Source organism: Podarcis muralis, chromosome 13 (genome assembly GCF_964188315.1).
Source record: "Podarcis muralis chromosome 13, rPodMur119.hap1.1, whole genome shotgun sequence".
Taxonomy (NCBI): Eukaryota; Metazoa; Chordata; class Lepidosauria; order Squamata; family Lacertidae; genus Podarcis; species Podarcis muralis.
The window spans coordinates 41,933,323-41,953,229 of NC_135667.1; the positions used below are offsets into that span (position 1 = coordinate 41,933,323).

The window sequence follows — 19,907 nt, forward strand, 5'->3', positions numbered from 1 at the left end:
CCCAGAAATAGTCCTTCAGGTTAAGAACTTTGCTTCAGGATGAGAACAGAAATTGTGCTTCGGTGGCGTGGCAGCAGCAGGAGGCCCCATTAGCTAAAGTGGTGCTTCAGGTTAAGAACAGTTTCAGGTTAAGTACGGACCTCCGGAACGAATTAAGTACTTAACCCGAGGTACCACTGCACTTTAATCTTGTTTTTAAGTTGTATTTTAATCAATTGTTTTTATACCTGGTGTTTGCCACCCTGAGCCCGGTCTTGGCTGGGGAGGGCGGGGTGTAAATATTATTATTATTATTATTATTATTATTATTATTAACTGTGATGGAAGTTTTAGTTGAGATTCCTGCATTGCAAGGGGTTGAACTAGACACTTGGAAGTCGCTTCCAGTTTATAATTCTATGATTCTACATACCACTGCCTCCCCAATGAGGCAGGTTAGTTACTGTGACATCGGACCTCCCATGAAGGCTAATTTTCTGCAGGGGATGGAGGTGCTCCTATTTTTGTCAAGCCCCAGCTAAAGCCAAAACCACTGGAATATTGGCACCCCATGTGGTTGGTCCACTTTGCCTCTAGGCCCAGAATTGCCCGCTCCGAGGTTTTGCTTACCTTCCAAAGAACGATAATGAAGATTGCAAGGAGGAAAAGTCCGACCAATATAGCTGCTATGATCCACCACACAGGAATATCCCTCTCAGCAGCCGGGTCCACCCACTCCACCAGTGTCTTAGTCTGGGTGGGGCAGGGGGGAGGGATAGGAAAGAAAAAGCCAATGTGAGCTGAACCCTCGTCTCCCTGATGCAATTGAAATAATGGAGGGGTTTTCATGCCCAAGCTCCTCTACCTTGGCGGCAGGTCCAGGTGATTCTTGTAGGGCTGTCAAATACCAGTTATTTAACTGCCATTCAGGCTTCGGCCTTAAAGTTTGGAACTGGATAGTTTGCGAATTTAACTAGCAATCTGAGCCCATTTTGGATGCAGGCAAGATCCAGTGAAAACAAGGAAGATCTTTATTTTCTGTTGCAACCGAGTTCCCCTTCTCCTTGCAGAGGTCTGCAAGCCCCTTGGAAGACAATTGCCCAACCCCTTAACCCCAAAATGCATCATACATACAAGTCAAGATGGCTTCTGGATTGCTCTCCTGTACTATTTCAGGCATGTGATTTGTATACTTATACATATGTGTTTACCTTGTGCATTCATGAACATTTATTCTATATTTGAGGCCTAAGAATTCTTATTGCAGTCTCACCTCTGTTCCACCAAAAAAAAACAACCATCAGGCTCTAGCCCCTGACTTCACCAAATGACCAGGTATTTTCAGAAACCAAAATTGGGCAATCCCAGATAGTGGGCCCCATGGATCCACCTCACATGCAACCCACTTGGCTTTATGACTTGCTAAAACCCATACTATACCCTCATGTCCTTATACTTCAACTACCCCTAGGTAGGAGGGACAGACACAGTCTTCTGGTCCTTGTCCCTGGTGAATCATTGTCCCTATTTTTGCTTCCTGGGTACACCTTAGTTAAAACATCAACGAGGCCCTGTTCATCTCAATAAGCCGAAATATTCTTGAGCGGGTGGCGCTGTGGGTTAAACCACTGAGCCTCTTGGGCTTGCCAATCAAAAGGTTGGTGGTTCGAATCCCCGTGATGGGGTGAGCTCCCATTGCTCGGTCCCTGCTCCTGCCACCTAGCAGTTCAAAAGCACATCAAAGTGCAAGTAGATAAATAGGTACCACTACAGTGGGAAGGTAAACGGCGTTTCTGTGCACTGCTCTGGTTTGCCAGAAGCGGCTTAGTCATGCTGGCCACATGACCTGGAAGCTGTATGCCGGCTCCCTCGGCCAATAAAGCGAGATGAGCGCCCCAACCCCAGAGTCGGCCATGACTGGACCTAATGGTCAGGGGTCCCTTTACCTATTCTTGAGCCACAGAAAACCACAAAAGGGGAAAGTGCTCTTGTGCTCAGGTTTGCTTGAGCACAGGATGCCGGACTAGAGGGGCCATTGGCCCTGATCCAGCACACCAGATGTTCTTATGCAAAGCTGAGTTTCAGCAGCACTGATTCACTGACGTACCAGAGAGGATCCGCTTGGCAGAACATCCGGCTGAATGCGGTAGGGCATCCCTGAAGTGTTGAATCGGGCCTGAGACTGGATGAGGAGTTGCTCCTTCATGGGGTGCTGTGGTAGAAGAGACCATCATGCATTACCTGAGCCCTTATTATGGACCTGCCATCAGGGGTGAGCTTTGGTGACCTTTTAAATGCCCTGTGCGAGGCCAAAACATAGCGCCCCCAAATGGCGCTGGCTTCCGGGTTGGGTGGTGGTGGTGGTGTTTAGAGGTCTGCAACTCTTAGAAATAAGAACCTGGACTCAGACTATGCTTGCTAGATGAAGGGGTTTATTCTAGACGTCTTTCCTTGCTCAGCCATGACACCCCGGCCACATTTTATCCCCAAAAAAGTTTTTGATTTGAGTTTCCACTGAAAGGAGGCTGCATTTTAATGTTTTAATGTTGTATTTTAATCTTGTTTTTTAAGTTGTATTTCCATCAATTGTTGTATATCGGGTGTTTGCCGCCTTGAGCCCGGTCTTGGCTGGGGAGGATGGGGTATAAATAAAATTTATTATTATTATTATTATTATTATTATTATTATTATTCACACGCTACATATAAACTGCTATGATACCACTTTAAACAACCACAGTTTCCCTTAGATAATCCTAGTTTGTTAAGGGTGCTTAGAGTTGCAAGGAGATCCCTATTTCCCTCACAAGGGTACAGTTCCCAGAGTGATTTAACAGTCAATTCCTCTCCATAGAGAACTCTGAAAATTATAGAACAGGGGGTGGGGGGCACAAACTACTGACGCGCTGCATGTGGAGGAAAAACTTAAACACATTGCAGAGTTCCCAAAAATAGAAGAAGAAGAAGAAGAAGAAGAAGAAGAAGAAGAAGAAGAAGAAGAGGAGGAGGAGGAGTTGTTTGGATTTGATATCCTGCTTTATCACTACCTCGAAGGAGTCTCAAAGCGGCTAACAATCTCCTTTCCCTTCCTCCCCCACAACAAACACTCTGTGAGGTGAGTGGGGCTGAGAGACTTCAGAGAAGTGTGACCAGCCCAAGGTCACCCAGCAGCTGCATGTGGAGGAGCGGGGAAGCGAACCTGGTTCACCAGATTACGAGTCCTTTTAACCACTACACCACACTGGCTCTCAAAAAATAGGCCTCCCACACGGATCACGTTTGCAACCCGAGCGTCCACTGTATATATATACACACACATATATATACATATATATTAAAAACATCCCCTCAAAACAAATAGAATATTTCAAAGCAAAGTGTAAAATGAGAACAATTAAAATTTCCCAAAGGCACTAAAGTGCTTGCAATGTAGGAGCCAGGCAAGCCTCTCCAAAATCAAGGCAGTCTTGTTTTCTAGGAAGGGAACTCTCCGCCTCCCCATCCCTTGCACAGAAGCTCCCTCCTTACCTCCTGGAAAGTCTGCAGCCACAGCACTGCATGGATGGTCACCATGGCTCCTTGCCCTTTCTCCAGAGTCCCCACTTGGCAGCAGATGACGACACAGTCTTGGCTACTACAGTTCTGCAGGCAGGTTGGATCAAGAGAGTTGAGTTAATTTAAACTGCCTGATGGAGTTATTCAGCCTGCAGGATGTATAACTTGCGGATAAAACAGTGCAATCCTAACCTCCAGATACAAACTATGTGTATGTGTGTTTGTATGTATGTGTGTGAAGGTATGGCATTCTCTCTGTTTCCCATTTCTTCATTGTTCAGTCTTCTATGTTTTCACATCAGTTTTTGAATTGGTTTCAGTCTTAATGAAAATTCATTAGCTTTCAAAGCAAATTTCTGCTAATATACACATTTTTTGCAGGCACGTTGACCTAGTATACATCATCATCATCATTATTATTTGCAAATCAAGTTCCCCTAATATACTGGATGCTCGTATGTCATTTATATACGCATTTCTATGCACACTTTACCTCTGATGTTTGCATTTTGGTAAACTTTGCTCGGCTGGAGAACTGCACTGAAAAATCTGGGGAAGGGGGAATTCCAAAGGATGGTTGTGCTTCAGTTCATTTGTTGTCTTGGAAAGGGAAAATTAGGTAGGCTTGCCTTTAAAATGCAAACTGAATCATATTCTTGGCCCATCCCATGTCAGATGATATGCCTCTGCCAGGGGAAATTCAGGGCCATGGATATTGCTGGCAGACCTCCAGCAGAGGTGGTACATGCCAGAAACCACCCATTAAACTCAGTGGAGAGGAGGGGGGGGGGGAGAAAACTGCCCACTCGGCCATGACAGATCATAGGATAATTCTGCACCAACTAACATAAACTATTAGCAATATAGACACCTCTGGCAGGGAGACCATATGTTGGAAGCTACAGGGTGTGTAGCATGTGGCTAAAAAATTCTGGCATCACATTATGCACACTTAGGCTGCGTACACACCATACAGTTAAAGCGCATGATTTTCTGGGAAGACTTCTGGGAACTGTAGTTTAAGGTGCTAGTTTAAGGGGTAAACTACAGTTCCCAAGATTCTTGGGGGAACTCGTGAGTTTTAAATGTATGGTAATAAGTGCCCCAAATGGCATAGTGGGACCATAGAATTGTTCAGCTCAAGTTGAAAGTGTAAATTTAGTAACTATGACATTTAAGTATTGAAATTTTAAAACAATCAAGTTCCTAGATCTCTTGAGTGCAGAGGTGGTTTTCAGCTAGCTGTTTCAATCACACTATGCTGAGCTGCTACCATATGAGGGCTTCTACACGAGCAGAATGCTTGCCTCATTCATTTTCAAAACAATTTTGCACAATAAGTCGCTCATCCCAAGTTTACAGATCGGAAAACTGAGGATTAGCCCGAGTGATGAGCAGCAGGGATATATGAACCCAGATCCAGTGACAACCGCTTTAAATGACACTATGAAGTCCATCCCATTTCCCAAGAAGTCTCACCACCACAATGGGTTCCTGCAGCGCTGCTGAGTTCACATCCCGCCTCTCACGCAAGCGCCGTGGTTGGGCAGTCATATTGTAGCTGGGAGCAGTTGTGGGCTCCTGGACTTTCAGCTACAAGGAAAGAAATAGCATTCAGGTGAACAGCAGGCAGCCATATTGAAGGGACGTTTTTAATGTGTGACATTTTAATGTATTTTTAATCTTTGTTGGAAGCCGCCCAGAGTGGCTGGGGAAACCCAGCCAGATGGGTGGGTACAAATAATACAGTGGTACCTTGGGTTACATACGCTTCAGGTTACAGACTCCGCTAACCCAGAAATATTGCTTTAGGTTAAGAACTTTGCTTCAGGATGAGAACAGAAATCGCGCGGCGGCAGCAGGAGGCCCCATTAGCTAAAGTGGTGCTTCAGGTTAAGAACAGTTTCAGGTTAAGAACGGACCTCTGGAATGAATTAAGTACTTAACCCGAGGTACCACTGTAAATTATATTATTATTATTATTATTATTATTATTATTATTATTATTATTATTATTAAGGCAGAAGCAGACCAGGAAAAAAGGCAGCTGATAAGATCAAGGGGATGGGGCAACTCTCCTAGGAGGAAAGGTTGCAGTGTTTGGGACTTTAAATTAAAAAAAGGCGAAGATTTAATAGAGGTGTTCTCAGGCCCTCCATACAGTGGTGCCCCGCAAGACGAATGCCTCGCAAGACGAAAAACTCGCTAGACGAAAGGGTTTTCCGTTTTTTGAGTCGTTCCGCAAGACGAATTTCCCTATGGGCTTGCGAGTTCTTGCGAGTTTGTTTCCTTTTTCTTTAAGCCGCTAATAGCCGTGCTTCGCAAGACGAAAAAACCGCAAGACGAAGAGACTCGCGGAACGGATTAATTTCGTCTTGCGAGGCACCACTGTACTTTGCTCTCCCCTTCCCAGAGGTTGCTCCTACCTTCAGAGGGTTGGTGTCGTTCGTGGGTGAACAGACGATGTTGCCTTCCGTGCTCACCCTTGCGATGTAAAGCAGGAAGCCTTCCCGGAAGTGGCTGGGGAAATCCACAAGAAGCTCGGCCCCAGATACAGTGCTAGGGCCAGCATTCTGCAACTTAGAGAAGGACAAGGAAGGAAGAGGGGTCAGCAATGAGGAAGATGTTGTCGGTTTGCATTTTTAGTACAGAAAGTATTGATATGATGTGTAGAGATCTTTCCTTTTCTAATTAATTTAAGAGGGTTCTAGAAGCTTCTCTGTGTGAAAGAAGCAAACAGAAGGTTCGTGATGTTTGGGTTATTCCTTCAGAGAAGCTGACTGCAGCTGGCTTAAACTGGTTCTGTTACGTCTTTCTGTCAAGGTCATGCTGACTACAAAAACAGGCCAGAAGGAGCCTGGGTTTCACTTTCTCTTTCTATCTCTCTTCCTTCCAGTGTGGTGTTCTGTACATAGTATGCTTAGTGTTGAGGTTTAGACTTATAAGTTATTGTAAGTTTAAGTTAAGTTTGCTGCAACTGAATTTCTTATGGACAGTGCCAATCCTGAATGTATTCGATTTGTGACCATTCTGCTCATTTGCCTTCAGTAGCAGTAAAGCTCTGCTGGATGAAATATTAATCGCCTCTGGACTATTTTGGGGGGAATTCTGCAACGTGTTTAAGTTTTTACTCTGCTAAATATATGCTGGAATCTGCTCTGGATCAATATTGAGTAGAATTCCACGACAGACGTATTCACAGTGGCATGCCTTCCAACTGCTCCCCCCCCCCCCAAATACCAGGACCGCCACAAAAACCCTGAAGCCATCACGGCCTCTCACTTTTTCACACAGAGTTCTGAATTCCGAAGGGGTCTTTTCCCTTCAGTACCGCATTTCAACGTGTTAATCGGAAGTTCAGATCTGTGCATCCCTCTAACACATTTCTTAGATCTATGCCTCCCGCCCTGCTCCCTTCCTCCCCATTCAATATGGCGTCACTTCCTGTTTTCATGAAAACAAGATCCAATTCACTTGAATGCCCCATAGAAAGTTTTTCACTGTTTCCCCGCTCCCCAGTCCGTCAGTCTCCCCTAAAGAAAGTGGGGCATAGGGGGTGTGGCCTGTCCGCAAGACCACGCCAGGGAATTGTGAGTGTTGACATTTCCATTCCACCTTAGGAACAGGCATGGGATTGTTACGTGTCACATGTCTGTTTACATTCCAGCACAGCTTGTTGGGAACTTCCATTGTGTATAGCTTTTGCTTTTTGCTGTTTTCTCTGAGACAACATGAGAGAGAGAGACATGTTTCTTTGTCCTGATTTATGCTTAATAAATCTGTAGTTGTAGTATGCTTCCACAAGCCTCACGCCTATTCTGTGTGCGGAGTTCAATCTGCTGATAGTGTGCCCTGGCTGTGAAGCCCGGGTCGCTGATTTACGTCGGAGCAGAGGTGATGGCCTTCGCAGCGGGACGGCTGGAAGGGAAGGGCCCAGCAGGGGCTAGCCAGCTGACCTCCTGGCCCTCAGTGAGTGCCAAAGAGCAGCCATGACAGTCACTTGACTCTGGCTTGCTTTGTTCAGCCACGACATCTGCATCTCTGCCCCAGTCGCTAAGGGGAGGTGTTTGGGGGACACACTGATGAAGAATATGTCCCTATTTTCATCTGAGGAATATTGGAGGGAATGCAGTGGGTTGGAGTGTTGCCTCTACACCCCTGTGCATCGAGTTCCAACCTGTGTTTCTTTGTACCTGGTAAACATGTTCAACTCTTGGTCCGTAGTCATTTACGTCCTTGCTTGTGTTCTTATAGTCGCCAAAGGCCAGTGGGACCACAACGACATCTGGGGCAGACCTCCTGGGGAGGAGAGCATGGAGAGAGCAAGGATGAAAGTGATCCCCCCCCCCCCGTCATGGGACACATACACGCTTCCTCCTGAAGCAAAATGCCCTTCCCCACTGATATTCCCAGCAGCTCCACTCCACCAACACCTCCTGCCCACAAGGCCAAAGCAGCCAGATCAACCTTGTAGGATCAGCAGAATCAGGTGGGAAAGCTTTCCCCCCACTGTTATCACATCAGGATGGGTTTGTATTTCTGTAGTAGCTGGTGGACACTGGGTGGAAGACAAGGAGCCCAACAGCAGGTGGCGCCAGAGCCAACAACAGGCAGAGCCAATTCCTTCAAGTTTTGTCTCTGGCCTTCTTCCTGTTGAGTTCTACAAGGGCAACACTGAGGGCTCGTCCACATTTGTCCTGCGCATAGAAAGCACAAATCCAAGAGGTTTCCTGCATGCCCTATGTTTTCTATGCACGGATCTGAGTGGTTTTCTGTTTGCCCTGCCACTTTCCCTGGGAAAACCCACTCTTTGACGCTGAATTGGAGCAAATGTCAATCCGCAGAAAACGCGACAGATGTTTGCTCCGATTCAGCAGCAAAGAGCGGGTTTTCCTGATGGAAAGCGGTGGGACAAGCAGAAGTGCGGATGAGCCCTGAGACTAAGGAAGAGAAAGTTGATATCGCTGGTCTGGTTGTAAATATGAAGGCAGTCAAGTGGGGGCTGGCTGGGGGAGGAATGAGGTTGGTGGGGCAATGCCCCATTTATCCTCATAGGTCAGTCTCCACTGGTTTACATATATATGCATCTCTCTGTGTGTGTACACATACACACACATATTGTTATGAGTTTGTGGAGTGCACAGACCCCCCCTTCTAATTCCTGGGTGCCAGACACTGGATTTAGCATGTTAAAATGCAAGCCAGAAGCCAGCCTGGTATTGGAGAGGCTTTTTGCCAGAGGGCAAATGGGGAGGACAAATGCAGCCTCAACTCAGAATTAGTTAGAAAGACAAGAAGTAGAGTTTTAGAGCTGGAAGGAGTTGTTTTTAGAATTTCAGTTGCTTAGGATGTGAGCTGAGAGATAAATTAGTTGCAGTCTGTAAAACGCGGCAAGCTCAGCAGAGAGACAGATGGCCATGTTTGATTTCTTTTTGGATCCAGGATTGCAGCAATGGGAGAAATGCTGTGAACCCCTCCATCGTAGGCTCAGGTTGAATATATGTGTAAATAAACCATCTATCATAAAGACACCACAGGCTCTGCTGTGCTTCATTTTCAAAAAGGAAACACAGGCCCTGTGTAAGCGCCTGGAACCCCCAGAATCTCTCACCGCTCAGAGACTGGGGTGTCTTTTATGATATGTGGTCTATTTACACAGATATACGAGCGTGCAACAATATATAAACATATACACATATACGTTAATACTAATACAGACAGAAATCCATCTATCTGCAAATCTCCCCTCAGCCATGTGACTTACTCACCCCAGCAGTTCCATTCTTGCAGCAACCTTGACCGGCACCTGCAATTGTTCCACGGCGCTATTGGGGTTGTTGCTGTTCTTGCTGCAGGAGAAGGTGGGAGTTATTGAGTGAGTGCCACAAGAGTGTTTTCTCAAAGCCTGGAGTCCAGGCTTTGGACATGAAAAGTCTTGATGTGGAAGAGGAACAGAGATGCAGCGATGTGGGAAAGCTGCATGTAGATTTCTGCCTTGCAGCAGTTTAAAGTGCTGACCCTTAAAACCCTAAACGGCCTTCACCTTGTATACCTGAAGGAGTGTCTCCACCCCCATCGTTCAGCCCGGACACGGAGGTCCAGCTCCGAGGGCCTTCTGGCGGTTCCCTCACTGCGAGATGCCAAGTTACAGGGAACCAGGCAGAGGGCCTTCTTGGTAGTGGCGCCCGCCCTGTGGAAAACCTTCTCATCAGATGTCAAGGAAATAAACAACTATCTGACTTTTAGAAGACATCTGAAGGCAGCCCTGTATAAGAGAATTTTTTAATGTTTGATATTTTATTGTGTTTTGGATATTTTGTTGGGAGCCGCCCATAGTGGCTGGGGAAACCACGTCAGATGGGTGGCTAACAACAACAACAACAACAACAATTTTATTTGTATGCCTCCCATCTGAATGGGTTGCCCCGGCAATGCTGGGCAGCTCCCAGCAGAATAGTAAAAACACGATATAACATCAAACATTTAAAACTTCCCTAAACAGGCCTGTCTTCAGACGTCTTCTAAAAGTCAGATACAGTGGTACCTCAGGTTACATACGCTTCAGGTTACAGACTCTGCTAACCCAGAAACAGTACCTCATGTTAAGAACTTTGCTTCAGGATGAAAACAGAAATCGTGCTCCGGCGGCGCGGCGGCAGCAGGAGGTCCCATTAGCTAAAGTGGTGCTTCAGGTTAAGAACAGTTTCAGGTTAAGAACGGACTTCCGGAACGAATTAAGTACTTAACCTGAGGTACCACTGTAGTTGTTTATTTCCTTGACATCTGATTTGGGGAAAAGTTGGCAACTTCATATATACAAGACAGCTCCCCTTACATACCCTGCCAGATGGGTGGGGTATAAATAAATTATTATTATTATTATTATTATTACTACTACTACTACTACTATATCTTTTTGGGGGGTGGGGAGAGAATAACTAAACAGGGAAGGTGCCTGCTTATTTATTTCACCTGCTATTTATTTAGAAAGTTTCTCAATTGGTTTGGTTTTCAAAAGAACCCCAAAACAATATACAGTACTGGAAGGTTGCTGGCTATGCCACAGATGGGGCTGTGAGTTTCCTGGTACGAGGACTTGGCTTCAGGGGTCCAGGAGAGTGGGGCAGCGTTGACTGTTACCTTCTTAGCTGCAGCATCAAAGTTATGTTATCACTGGCCTCTTCCAGCTGGCTGACACTTAGCTCCACATCTACCTGGATCTATAAAAAAGGTGACAGACGGGGGAGAGGTTGGATGTCTGTTGCATCCAAGAAAACTGTAAGCCTGAGTTTGGCACTGCCCTGGTTAAGAAATCAGCCACATACCGTGGTGTTGGATTTCATGGGGTTGCCAATTTCACAGGCCACCAAGCGGGTCTCGTTCTCCTTACGGGTGTTGCAAATCAACTTCTGCAGAGAAAGAGAGAGGGAGAGAGAGCACAGGTGACTTCACTGTCAGCCAGGTGACAGGTGAATGAGCAATATGAAAGGCTGGCAATGACCTGGAGAGCGTCCCTATTGTTGCAAATAAAATAATTATGCCTGGGCCACCAATCGGTATATTTAAGACCACAGCCAAGCTACAGAACAAGGGTATTGGAGCCTTTTCTAACCCGCTCAGTCAAAATTTTGAGTTCTGAAAGGGCTGTACCATTCTGCAGAGGACCACTTTGTCCTTTCGGACCTCTTTCCTCCTTCTTTGGAAGTTAAAAGAGATAAGCTTTGTCAAGCAGGAAGCTGCCAGGCAGCCTAGAATCCTCAGAATTTGCAGAAATAGAGGAAATATGAAATACCTTAATAATATCTTAAGGATGCTTCTGTGAAGAGGGTGACTAAGAAGATGAAAATATGTACACTGTATTTTGTGGCTTGGATCAATAAAAGGACTATTGGCAAAACCTATTGGTGTTTCGCAACTTTCCGACTAGTTGCAGGACCTTAGCCAGACCTAGCAGAGTACACGCAGAATCCACATAAGCAATTGGCGACTTGGCTGCAGACAGGACAGACGAAGCAGGAACCAGGAACTTGTAGTTAGGTGTTTATTATATACAGTGGACTATTTACAGGAACAGAACACAGATCTTTAGCTAGCGCTCTCTGACACGACTCACATCTCCTACACTGACACACCGAACTCTGAACCTTTGAACTCTGAACTAACACATTCCAGTTAGTAGGCCATTAATTATCACTCCCTTGAGAGAGCTTGACCAATCAGGGAGTTGTCTCCATGTCTCTGTTATCACCAGGCAGACTTACTCCTTCAGGTTGCCTTCTGGCTGTCTGCCAAACCTTAATTGACTCTGTGTGAGTAGCTGCACGTACACAGATTCCCAACAACTATAACTCAGCAGCATGGACCAGCTACGAGTGAAAGGTCTTACCTGCCCGTCGCTGTTAGCTGTCTGGAAGTAAGTTCCGTGTGGCAGCTCCACCACCAGTTCTGCCTCATAGGCTCCTTCACCAGAATTCATCGCCGTGGTCTGGAGGAGAAGCACATTCTCTGCCCCAATTAGCAGGGAGCCTTCGTTCCTGAGACACAACCGCATAGCAGGGGTGGGATGCAGGGAGAGAGACAGAGTTATAAGAAATGCCTTTTGCTGTGCATTAGGAAATCACTGTACGAAAAAGAGGGAGCTGCAAGATTCAGGTTATATTTTATTGTCTCAGCTGAGCAATCGTGACAGCTCACCCTGGGTGCCCCCAGGCTGTCACTATCTTGCAGGAAGGATCTTTAGGTTTGCAAAGTTAAAGCAGATTAAACGCTCTCTTGGCCTGGTGCAGCAAATCCACGAGAAACAGACACAGAGAGAGGCTTTCTGCAGTTAGGAAAGTGATGGGGAAATTGTCTGAGAAGTGTGGGGTGATGAGCCAACAATGAGTAGGAAGATGTGCAAACTGCCCTGCAAGCAAATTGGGGTGCAGCAAATCATTGTCATATAACTGTCCTGCAGACAAACGAAATTGACTGCTCGCTGGACACAGTCTAACCATTGCATATGCTTTGTGTAAGAGGAGTATGATGAATGCTAAATAGGCAGGTGGTTTGAAGGAACCCAAAATGAAACACAGTGAATGTAGCTGTAATTTGTATCACACCATATAAATCTGCCCAGCCCTTCAGATCAGTATCAGAACTCCTATTCTTCCATTTCCCATTAAGGTCAACTAGAGTGGTGGGCACAAGAGACAGGGCCTTCTCAGTGGTGGCCCCATAACTGTAGATCTCTCTTCCAAGGGACATACATTTGGTCCCGTCAGTTCTGTCTTTTAAATGGGCCTTTAAAATAAAACCATGTGCACCATCTTGAGATCCTTGGAAGATAAAGGTAGTATATAAATGTAATAAATAAAATAAATAAAATAATGTCCAGAGCATTTTGCCTTCCCGCTGCCCTGGGCCACTACAGCCTCTCACATACCACACTTCTATAATTAAAAGGACTGGGATTCCAGATTCAAGGGAGATCTGAACCCTGAACTTTCTCGTTTAGGACGACAGCCCCAGGTTAAATCACCAGGACTAGCACTCTTGAGACTCAAGAAGAGACAGCTGTTGGTGCTTACGTGTGAGCGGAGAGTCGGAGGTCTGGGATGCAGATGTTGTCTTCTCCACAATCCACAATGATACGGGTCTGTGGGATGTAACAAACAGGCAGAGCTTTGACTGAGTGATGAACAATCCCAGCCTGGAGCCTCAGCACTTTTCCTGCTCTTTACCGCTAAATCGGAACAAACAGCAGTCCACGGAAAATCTGAAACGTGGTTTGTTCCAATTCAGCATTAAAGAGTGGGTTTTACTGGGGAAAACAGGGCTCAGATACAGAGCCTTAAAGCGCCTAGAAAACATGGGGCAGGAAGGAAGTGTGGAAGAGCCCTGATGTGGGTTGGGAGTGATGTGTTCAAGCTCAACATGAATGATTGCAGAAGGATCCCATGGCCCTCCAGCGTAGATGGGAAATCAACGTGGTTATCTGTCATTCAGATACAGTGGTACCTCGGGTTACATACGCTTCAGGTTACATACACTTCAGGTTAAAGACTCCGCTAACCCAGAAATAGTGCTTCAGATTAAGAACTTTGCTGCAGGATGAGAGCAGAAATCGCATGGCGACGGCGGGAGGCTCCATTAGCTAAAGTGGTGCTTCAGGTTAATAACAGTTTCAGGTTAAGTACAGACCTCTGGAACGAATTAAGTACTTAACCCGAGGTACCACTGTAAACAATTCAATCTCTCTATAATTGTCTAACAGCATTAACCGTTGAGAGAGCTTAGGGGGGATAGAATCCAGAAAATCTAAATGTCAGTGCTTATATCCACCCCTACCCCTTCTGGTTCTGGCTATCATGCTTTCAAAGCTCGAACTCAAGCCTTCAGCACTGTGAGGGAGAGGACTCCCTGAGCATGCGCAAAGGGCAATTCCTTACAATTTCATACACACAACCAGGCTTTTATTCCTGGGATCAGGAAGCTTGTTTTCTGGCTCAGAGGATGCGATTCAAATTTAAGCATTTTAGCACTTGACTAAGTGACAATTTTGTTTATGTATTTGGGGTAACTGCGAATTGCAGAGGGTTGGACTAGATGATCCTCAGGGTCCCTTCTATCACTGCGATTCTGCAATTCTGTTTGGTAGCTTATTTCAGCTCCAATAGGGTCCCAAGTTGGCTTAAAATTACCCCCCAAAAAAGCAAAGGAAGAAAATTAAAATACCAGAACACAAAAGAAATACAGAAGCAGACAGCGGCTTTAAAACAGTGGAATCAAAGTCATACAATGCCAAAGCTTTGAGGCTGGTGAGGCATCTCACCTGATCCTGGACCATTGTTTGGCCAGACAGCACAGGCTTCATCTCCCCGTCTGCAGATCCCGGTGCCAAACTGAAGTTGAAACTCACGACAATGGGACTCAGTTTGTCCTTGAAATCGCCCTCCTCCTGTGGGAGGCAGAGAAGTGGCTCAGAGATTCCCCCTAAGGCTAGCTCATCTTTTCACTTCAATTGTTCAAAGCGCCAACAGCTCGGCATTAACAGGGATAAAATCTCCGCAGTTTGCCCAGATGCAGAAACGGAGCTCGCTGGAACTACTGCGTGTCATGCCGCACGACTATCGAAACGGCAAGGCACCTGCCAGAATTAAAAGGTGGAAACGCCAGTGGCCACACCTGGAACATAGCTGTCAACCGTCCCTTATTTGGCAGGAAACTCCCTTATCCCAGCGCCGGGGGAGGGAGAGAGACTGTATTAAAATACTGTAATACATCAAACATTAAAAGCTTCCCTAAACAGGAAAAGCCAATGAGTGTTCCCGTTTAGTTTCACAAGCCAGATTTGCAAAAAGTGGTAGGTCTGAGATCACTTTGCCATCAGGTCCCAGGGATGCCGGTATAGGTTGTGGCTGATCTCGCAATACAGAGGAGGGGGAGCAATGCACTCTGTATGTACTCAGAAGCATCTTTCATTATGCTTCCTCTGCATTTCTGGGAGACCTGTTGTGCATTCATGATGATTTGCACTCATGGTGGCAAGGGGGCATTTATACGTGACCTCCCTTTCAATACTATTTGTGCCTGCCAAAGTTTCCAATCAGTGCATGCTTCCCTTCCAATTAGCACACGTCCCACAACTTCCTGCTGAAAACCGGTCACTTTTTATACCGCAAATGTTCCAGTTCTTCTTTTGTCCTGCTTTGTTGCGCTATAGGGCAAAGAGTGCCCCTCCAGATGGCAAGAAGGCCGTAACATGGGGGAAGCATCACAGAACAACGAACAAGAAGAAGAGGAGTTTGGATTTGATATCCCGCTTTATCACTACCCGAAGGAGTCTCAAAGTGGCCAACATTCTCCATTCCCTTCCTCCCCCACAACAAACACTCTGTGAGGTGAGTGGGGCTGAGAGACTTCAGAGAAGTGTGACTAGCCTAAGGTCGCCCAGCAGCTGCATGTGGAGGAGTGGGGAAGCGAACCCAGTTCACCAGATTACGAGTCCAGCGCTCTTAACCACTACACCACACTGGCTCTCAGAACAAAGCAGAATGAGGTGAGAACCGTTCAGTATAAATCTACTACTCCTAAGGCTTCCCCCTGTACACCTCCCAAAATATACGAAGTGCCATGCTTTGCCCATGTCTCATACCCGCAGGTAGGCATCAACATCTTGGCAGGTTTTGGGTTTCTCTCTTGACAGTTTCAGCAGGAACGTTTGGCTCGATTGGCTGGTCGGCTGCAGCAAGACCCGTCGCCCGTATTTCTGCTTCATGCGGTCCAGCTGCAGTTCAGCTTTCAGGTCTAGCAGAATGGTGGTGGGGAGGGAATTAGCAGAAAGCAAACACAGCAGGTGATCGAGAGCGAGAAATGGTAACGTTAGGCAGACACACTTGTTATATTGTTTTACGGGTCTGTGAAACGCCATTTTTATATTTAAACCATAATATCTAATTTAGCATTTGCTCTTAAATTTTTGTTGCTTTCGTCCATGTATTGTTGATAATTTCTTACTGTCTCGTGTACACCTTTCAGATCCTTTAAAAAAAAATACGCAGTTTATAAATCCATAAATGGAAAATAAAATAAACAAACACAACCTGTGCTAATTTTGCACCCTTAGCTGGGATAGCAAAATAACACCTTTCCTACTTGCTGGATATCAATGTCAGGAGTTCAGCCTACACTCGAGTAGGACCCTGGCAGTGACACATCCCCGACTGACATGTTCCCTCCCTCCTGGTCGATCGTTCGGGAGCTTGATAAGCTTTTTTCAGCCTGAACATCACAGCGACCAATGCCAACCGACACCGGCACACTTAGGGATCCGCAGAGTTTGCGCAGTTGTGTAACAGACCTCAGCAACTCAGCATTTTGGCTAATCTACTTTATTTACATATAAACACACATGGAGCTCTGCAACATGGCTCCCTCTTTCTCTAGCATCAGACAGCAAAGAGAAAAAGAACAAAGGACAATAGCCCCACTTCACGGAACACAGTAACACAAACATCCTGTCTCTGTCACTTCCCACTCTGTGGAGTCAAAACATATACCGCCATGTGATGGACAAAAATCCCATGACTGCAATCATGGATCAGGATTTCTTCAAGAGGTCTGGAGCAAAACACTGTAGGCTTCCCTCCACTTCCTAGCACACTGCTACTGGTGGCTGCATACTTACCGTAGCCACAGAAGCACGCAGCTGCAGCGATCGAGGAACTGTACCCCTTCATCAGCCAAATTCCTGGACTATGTCCAACAATAATTTTTACAGACCAGCATGAGTGACTTTCCTCTTAGTGCGATAGTAGACACCTTTATTGCCAATTGTGTGAATGCAGCAGATTTTTATTTTCTCCAGGAATATCTTGAAGTGGAACGAAAAAACCTGGAAATCCTGCCTGACCACTGCCTCCACCTCTGTAAAACCTATCATTCATAAACAGAGGCAAGCTAGCCTCCGAAACAGAAAGATGGCTATTTTCTGTAAGTTTCGTCCATTCTGCCAATCTCATTCTCCCCAGTACTGCGGCAGCTTGACTACAAGACCTCCACCTCTTCCCACAGTCAATGCAACACTCACCGACATTCTGAGGAATCCTCTTTGCTGACACTTCGGCACATATCTGGATTGTGAAGCTGCATTGAAGAGAAGGAAAGCAATGAGGACTATTTCACGCATGATGTGGCTGATGAGTGTACAATTGACTGGGAGCCGGCGACCAACTCTGCCTCCCTGAATGATCCTTGTTTGTTTGCAAACGTGTGCTTGCCACACTTTACACTTTTTTCGATGGACCCAGAAATAAGTAATTTGTGATTTCCCCCTCTGCTGGTTTAAACAGGTTCCTCTTACACTATATTTCCTCTCCCCACCCATGCCCAGTTATGTTCTGAACTTTTTCTTTTTAGAGAAGATGGTTATTACTAGTTACCCAGTTGGAGAACAGCCTTTACCAAAGGTGTCGTGGGCTTTGAAGACACTCAAACTCAGGACGCAAGGGAGAAACGTGCTAAGAGGAAGGCACGCTTGGCAAATCCACACCGTGATCAACTCGCCCGGAAACCAATGTCCCCACTGTGGAAGGACGTGTGGATCCAGAATTGGCCTCCACAGTCACTTAGGGACTCATTGTTAAAACCGTGTTAAGGAAGACAATCTTACTCAGCTACGAGTGATCGCCAAAGAAGAAGATGATTTTTAAATGAGGGGTAATTTCAATTATCGTTTTGTTAAGGTTCCAAGAAGATCCCCAAAACCAATTTCCAAAAACAGGAAACAGGAAAACTAATGGCATACCTCGATTGTTTTTGACATGTCTCGTTGATTTTGAGCACAGAACCTGAATCTCCTAGGTTACAAAAGGATCTAGATTCAATGCCCTTCCCACCTGGCTCACCAGTTGACTTGTACTCCTGCTACCGTACACGATTTCTCCTCTGGGTTCAGCGCACCTGGCAGGAACATCTGGGCTTTGAGAAACATGACCGGCTGAGCTCTGAGAGAGACCAAAAAACAAAAACATAGTGAACAAGGGTAAGCAGACAGGAAGTTCCAAGAGAGACCAGTAGCATTTGCTGATTCCTTAGTCAAACAGCACTGGCAAAGTGTTGGTGACGAATGCACGAGACCTCCGTTCTGCAAAATCTACAGCTTCCGAGGGGCTTAGAACCCATTATCATGTCAAAGCTCATCCTGCCTTTAAAGCAATTATCCTAACTTTAAATGCATCCCTGTAGACAAGGGTCGGTCACCTTGCGGCCTGCTAGATGCCCAGCTTGGTCAAACAGATGTCCTGAGAGATGGTGCCATGTATATAGGGCAGCAAGTGAGAATGAGGTGGCTCATTTAAGGGAGAAGGAAACCTTTGGTCAGCTGAGGAGGTGGATTCAGTACGCAACAACAGGGCTGAGGAACCTGTAGCTCTTTGGTGTGCATTGAGTGTTGGTGCTGACCTTTAAAGCCCTAAAAGGCCTGACGTATACCTGAAGGAGCGTCTCCACCTCAATCATTCAGCCCAGACACTGAGGTCCAGCTCTGAGGGCCTTCTGGCGGTTCCCTCCCTGCGAGAAGTGAAGCTACAGGGAACCAGGCAGAGGGCCTTCTCAGTGGTGGCGCCTGCCCTGTGGAACGCCCTCCCATCAGATGAAATAAACAACTACAGTGGTACCTCGGGTAAGTACTTAATTCATTCCGGAGGTCTGTTCTTAACGTGAAACTGTTATTAACCTGAAGCACCACTTTAGCTAATGGGGCCTCCCGCTGCCACCGCGCCACCGGAGCACGATTTCTGTTCTCATCCTGAAGCAAAGTTCTTAACCTGAAGCACTATTTCTGGGTTAGCAGAGTCTGTAACCTGAAGCGTATGTAACCTGAAGCGTATGTAACCCGAGGCACCACTGTATCTGACTTTTAGAAGGCAGCCCTGTTTAGGGAAGTTTTTAATGTTTGATATTTTACCGCTTTATTATTATTATTAATATTCTGTTGGGAGCCGCCCAGAGTGGCTGGGGAAACCCAGCCAGATGGGAGATGTATAAATGCATTATTATTATTATTATTATTATTATTATTATTATTATTAGACTAGGGGGACTAGGCTAGTCCCCTAAATGTTCCCTGCCACCTCCTTCCCAAAGCCTGGGAAGCTTCTGCCTGACTTAGGAAGGGAGGCGCGATGCTCACACACGCGATGTCGTGATGAGGAGCCCCCGCCCACCAATCGCTGGTGCCTCTGGCCCTAAATGTTCCTCTACGAGAAATGTCACTGCTCTAGCTCTCCAGATGTTGGGCTCCATTTCCCATCAGCCTCTGTCAGCATTAGAGTTGCTGTTCAACAGCATCTGATATATGCAACTGAAAATGAGCTAGTGACTGTCACCAACTCCCCTTCTTTCTGCCCACAAGGTAGATAAAATATGGCCACTTCTGCAGATGTCACGACATTATTATTATTATTAATTGAATTTATATACCGCCCTATACCCGGGGGTCTCAGGGCTGTTCACGGAATAAAACCAAGATATAAAAGCACAAAATACCTAATAAAAATAAAAACAGCAACCCAATACCCCCCCCCCCCGACAAAAACACATTTTAAAAGGGCATAGGATGTAAATCAGATTAACCAAAGGCCTGGTTAACAAGGAACTTTTTTGCCTGGTGCCTAAAGGTGTACAGTCGTATCTTGGTCTTCGAACAGAATGCGTTCCAGGAGTCTGTTCAACTCCCGGAAACCAAGGCGCGGCTTCCGATTGGCTGCAGGAGCGTCCTGCAGCCAATTGGAAGCCACAGAAGCTGCGCTGGATGTTCAGCTTCAGAAAATTGAAAACCAGAACACTCATTTCCGGGTTTCAGTCGTTCAGGAGCTGATTTGTTTGGGAGC

The 19,907-nt window shown here is 46.1% G+C and overlaps 1 protein-coding gene across 1 annotated transcript in view; it reads right to left on the reverse strand.

Moving 5' to 3' along the window:
• The window catches only part of ITGA2B (integrin subunit alpha 2b), a 44,987-nt gene that overhangs the window by 1,596 nt on the left and 23,484 nt on the right, over positions 1 to 19,907 (reverse strand). Inside the window, exons 15-29 of the mRNA XM_028751783.2 lie at positions 17,922 to 18,020; positions 17,105 to 17,160; positions 15,671 to 15,822; positions 14,348 to 14,473; positions 13,104 to 13,171; positions 11,921 to 12,068; positions 10,860 to 10,943; positions 10,675 to 10,754; positions 9,303 to 9,383; positions 7,728 to 7,833; positions 5,961 to 6,113; positions 5,014 to 5,127; positions 3,508 to 3,621; positions 2,087 to 2,191; positions 610 to 732 (exon numbers count right to left, since the gene is read on the reverse strand). Of these exons, the coding sequence (XP_028607616.2) occupies positions 610 to 732; positions 2,087 to 2,191; positions 3,508 to 3,621; positions 5,014 to 5,127; positions 5,961 to 6,113; positions 7,728 to 7,833; positions 9,303 to 9,383; positions 10,675 to 10,754; positions 10,860 to 10,943; positions 11,921 to 12,068; positions 13,104 to 13,171; positions 14,348 to 14,473; positions 15,671 to 15,822; positions 17,105 to 17,160; positions 17,922 to 18,020 (1,609 nt within the window). The remainder of the gene's footprint in view (positions 1 to 609; positions 733 to 2,086; positions 2,192 to 3,507; positions 3,622 to 5,013; positions 5,128 to 5,960; positions 6,114 to 7,727; positions 7,834 to 9,302; positions 9,384 to 10,674; positions 10,755 to 10,859; positions 10,944 to 11,920; positions 12,069 to 13,103; positions 13,172 to 14,347; positions 14,474 to 15,670; positions 15,823 to 17,104; positions 17,161 to 17,921; positions 18,021 to 19,907) is intronic.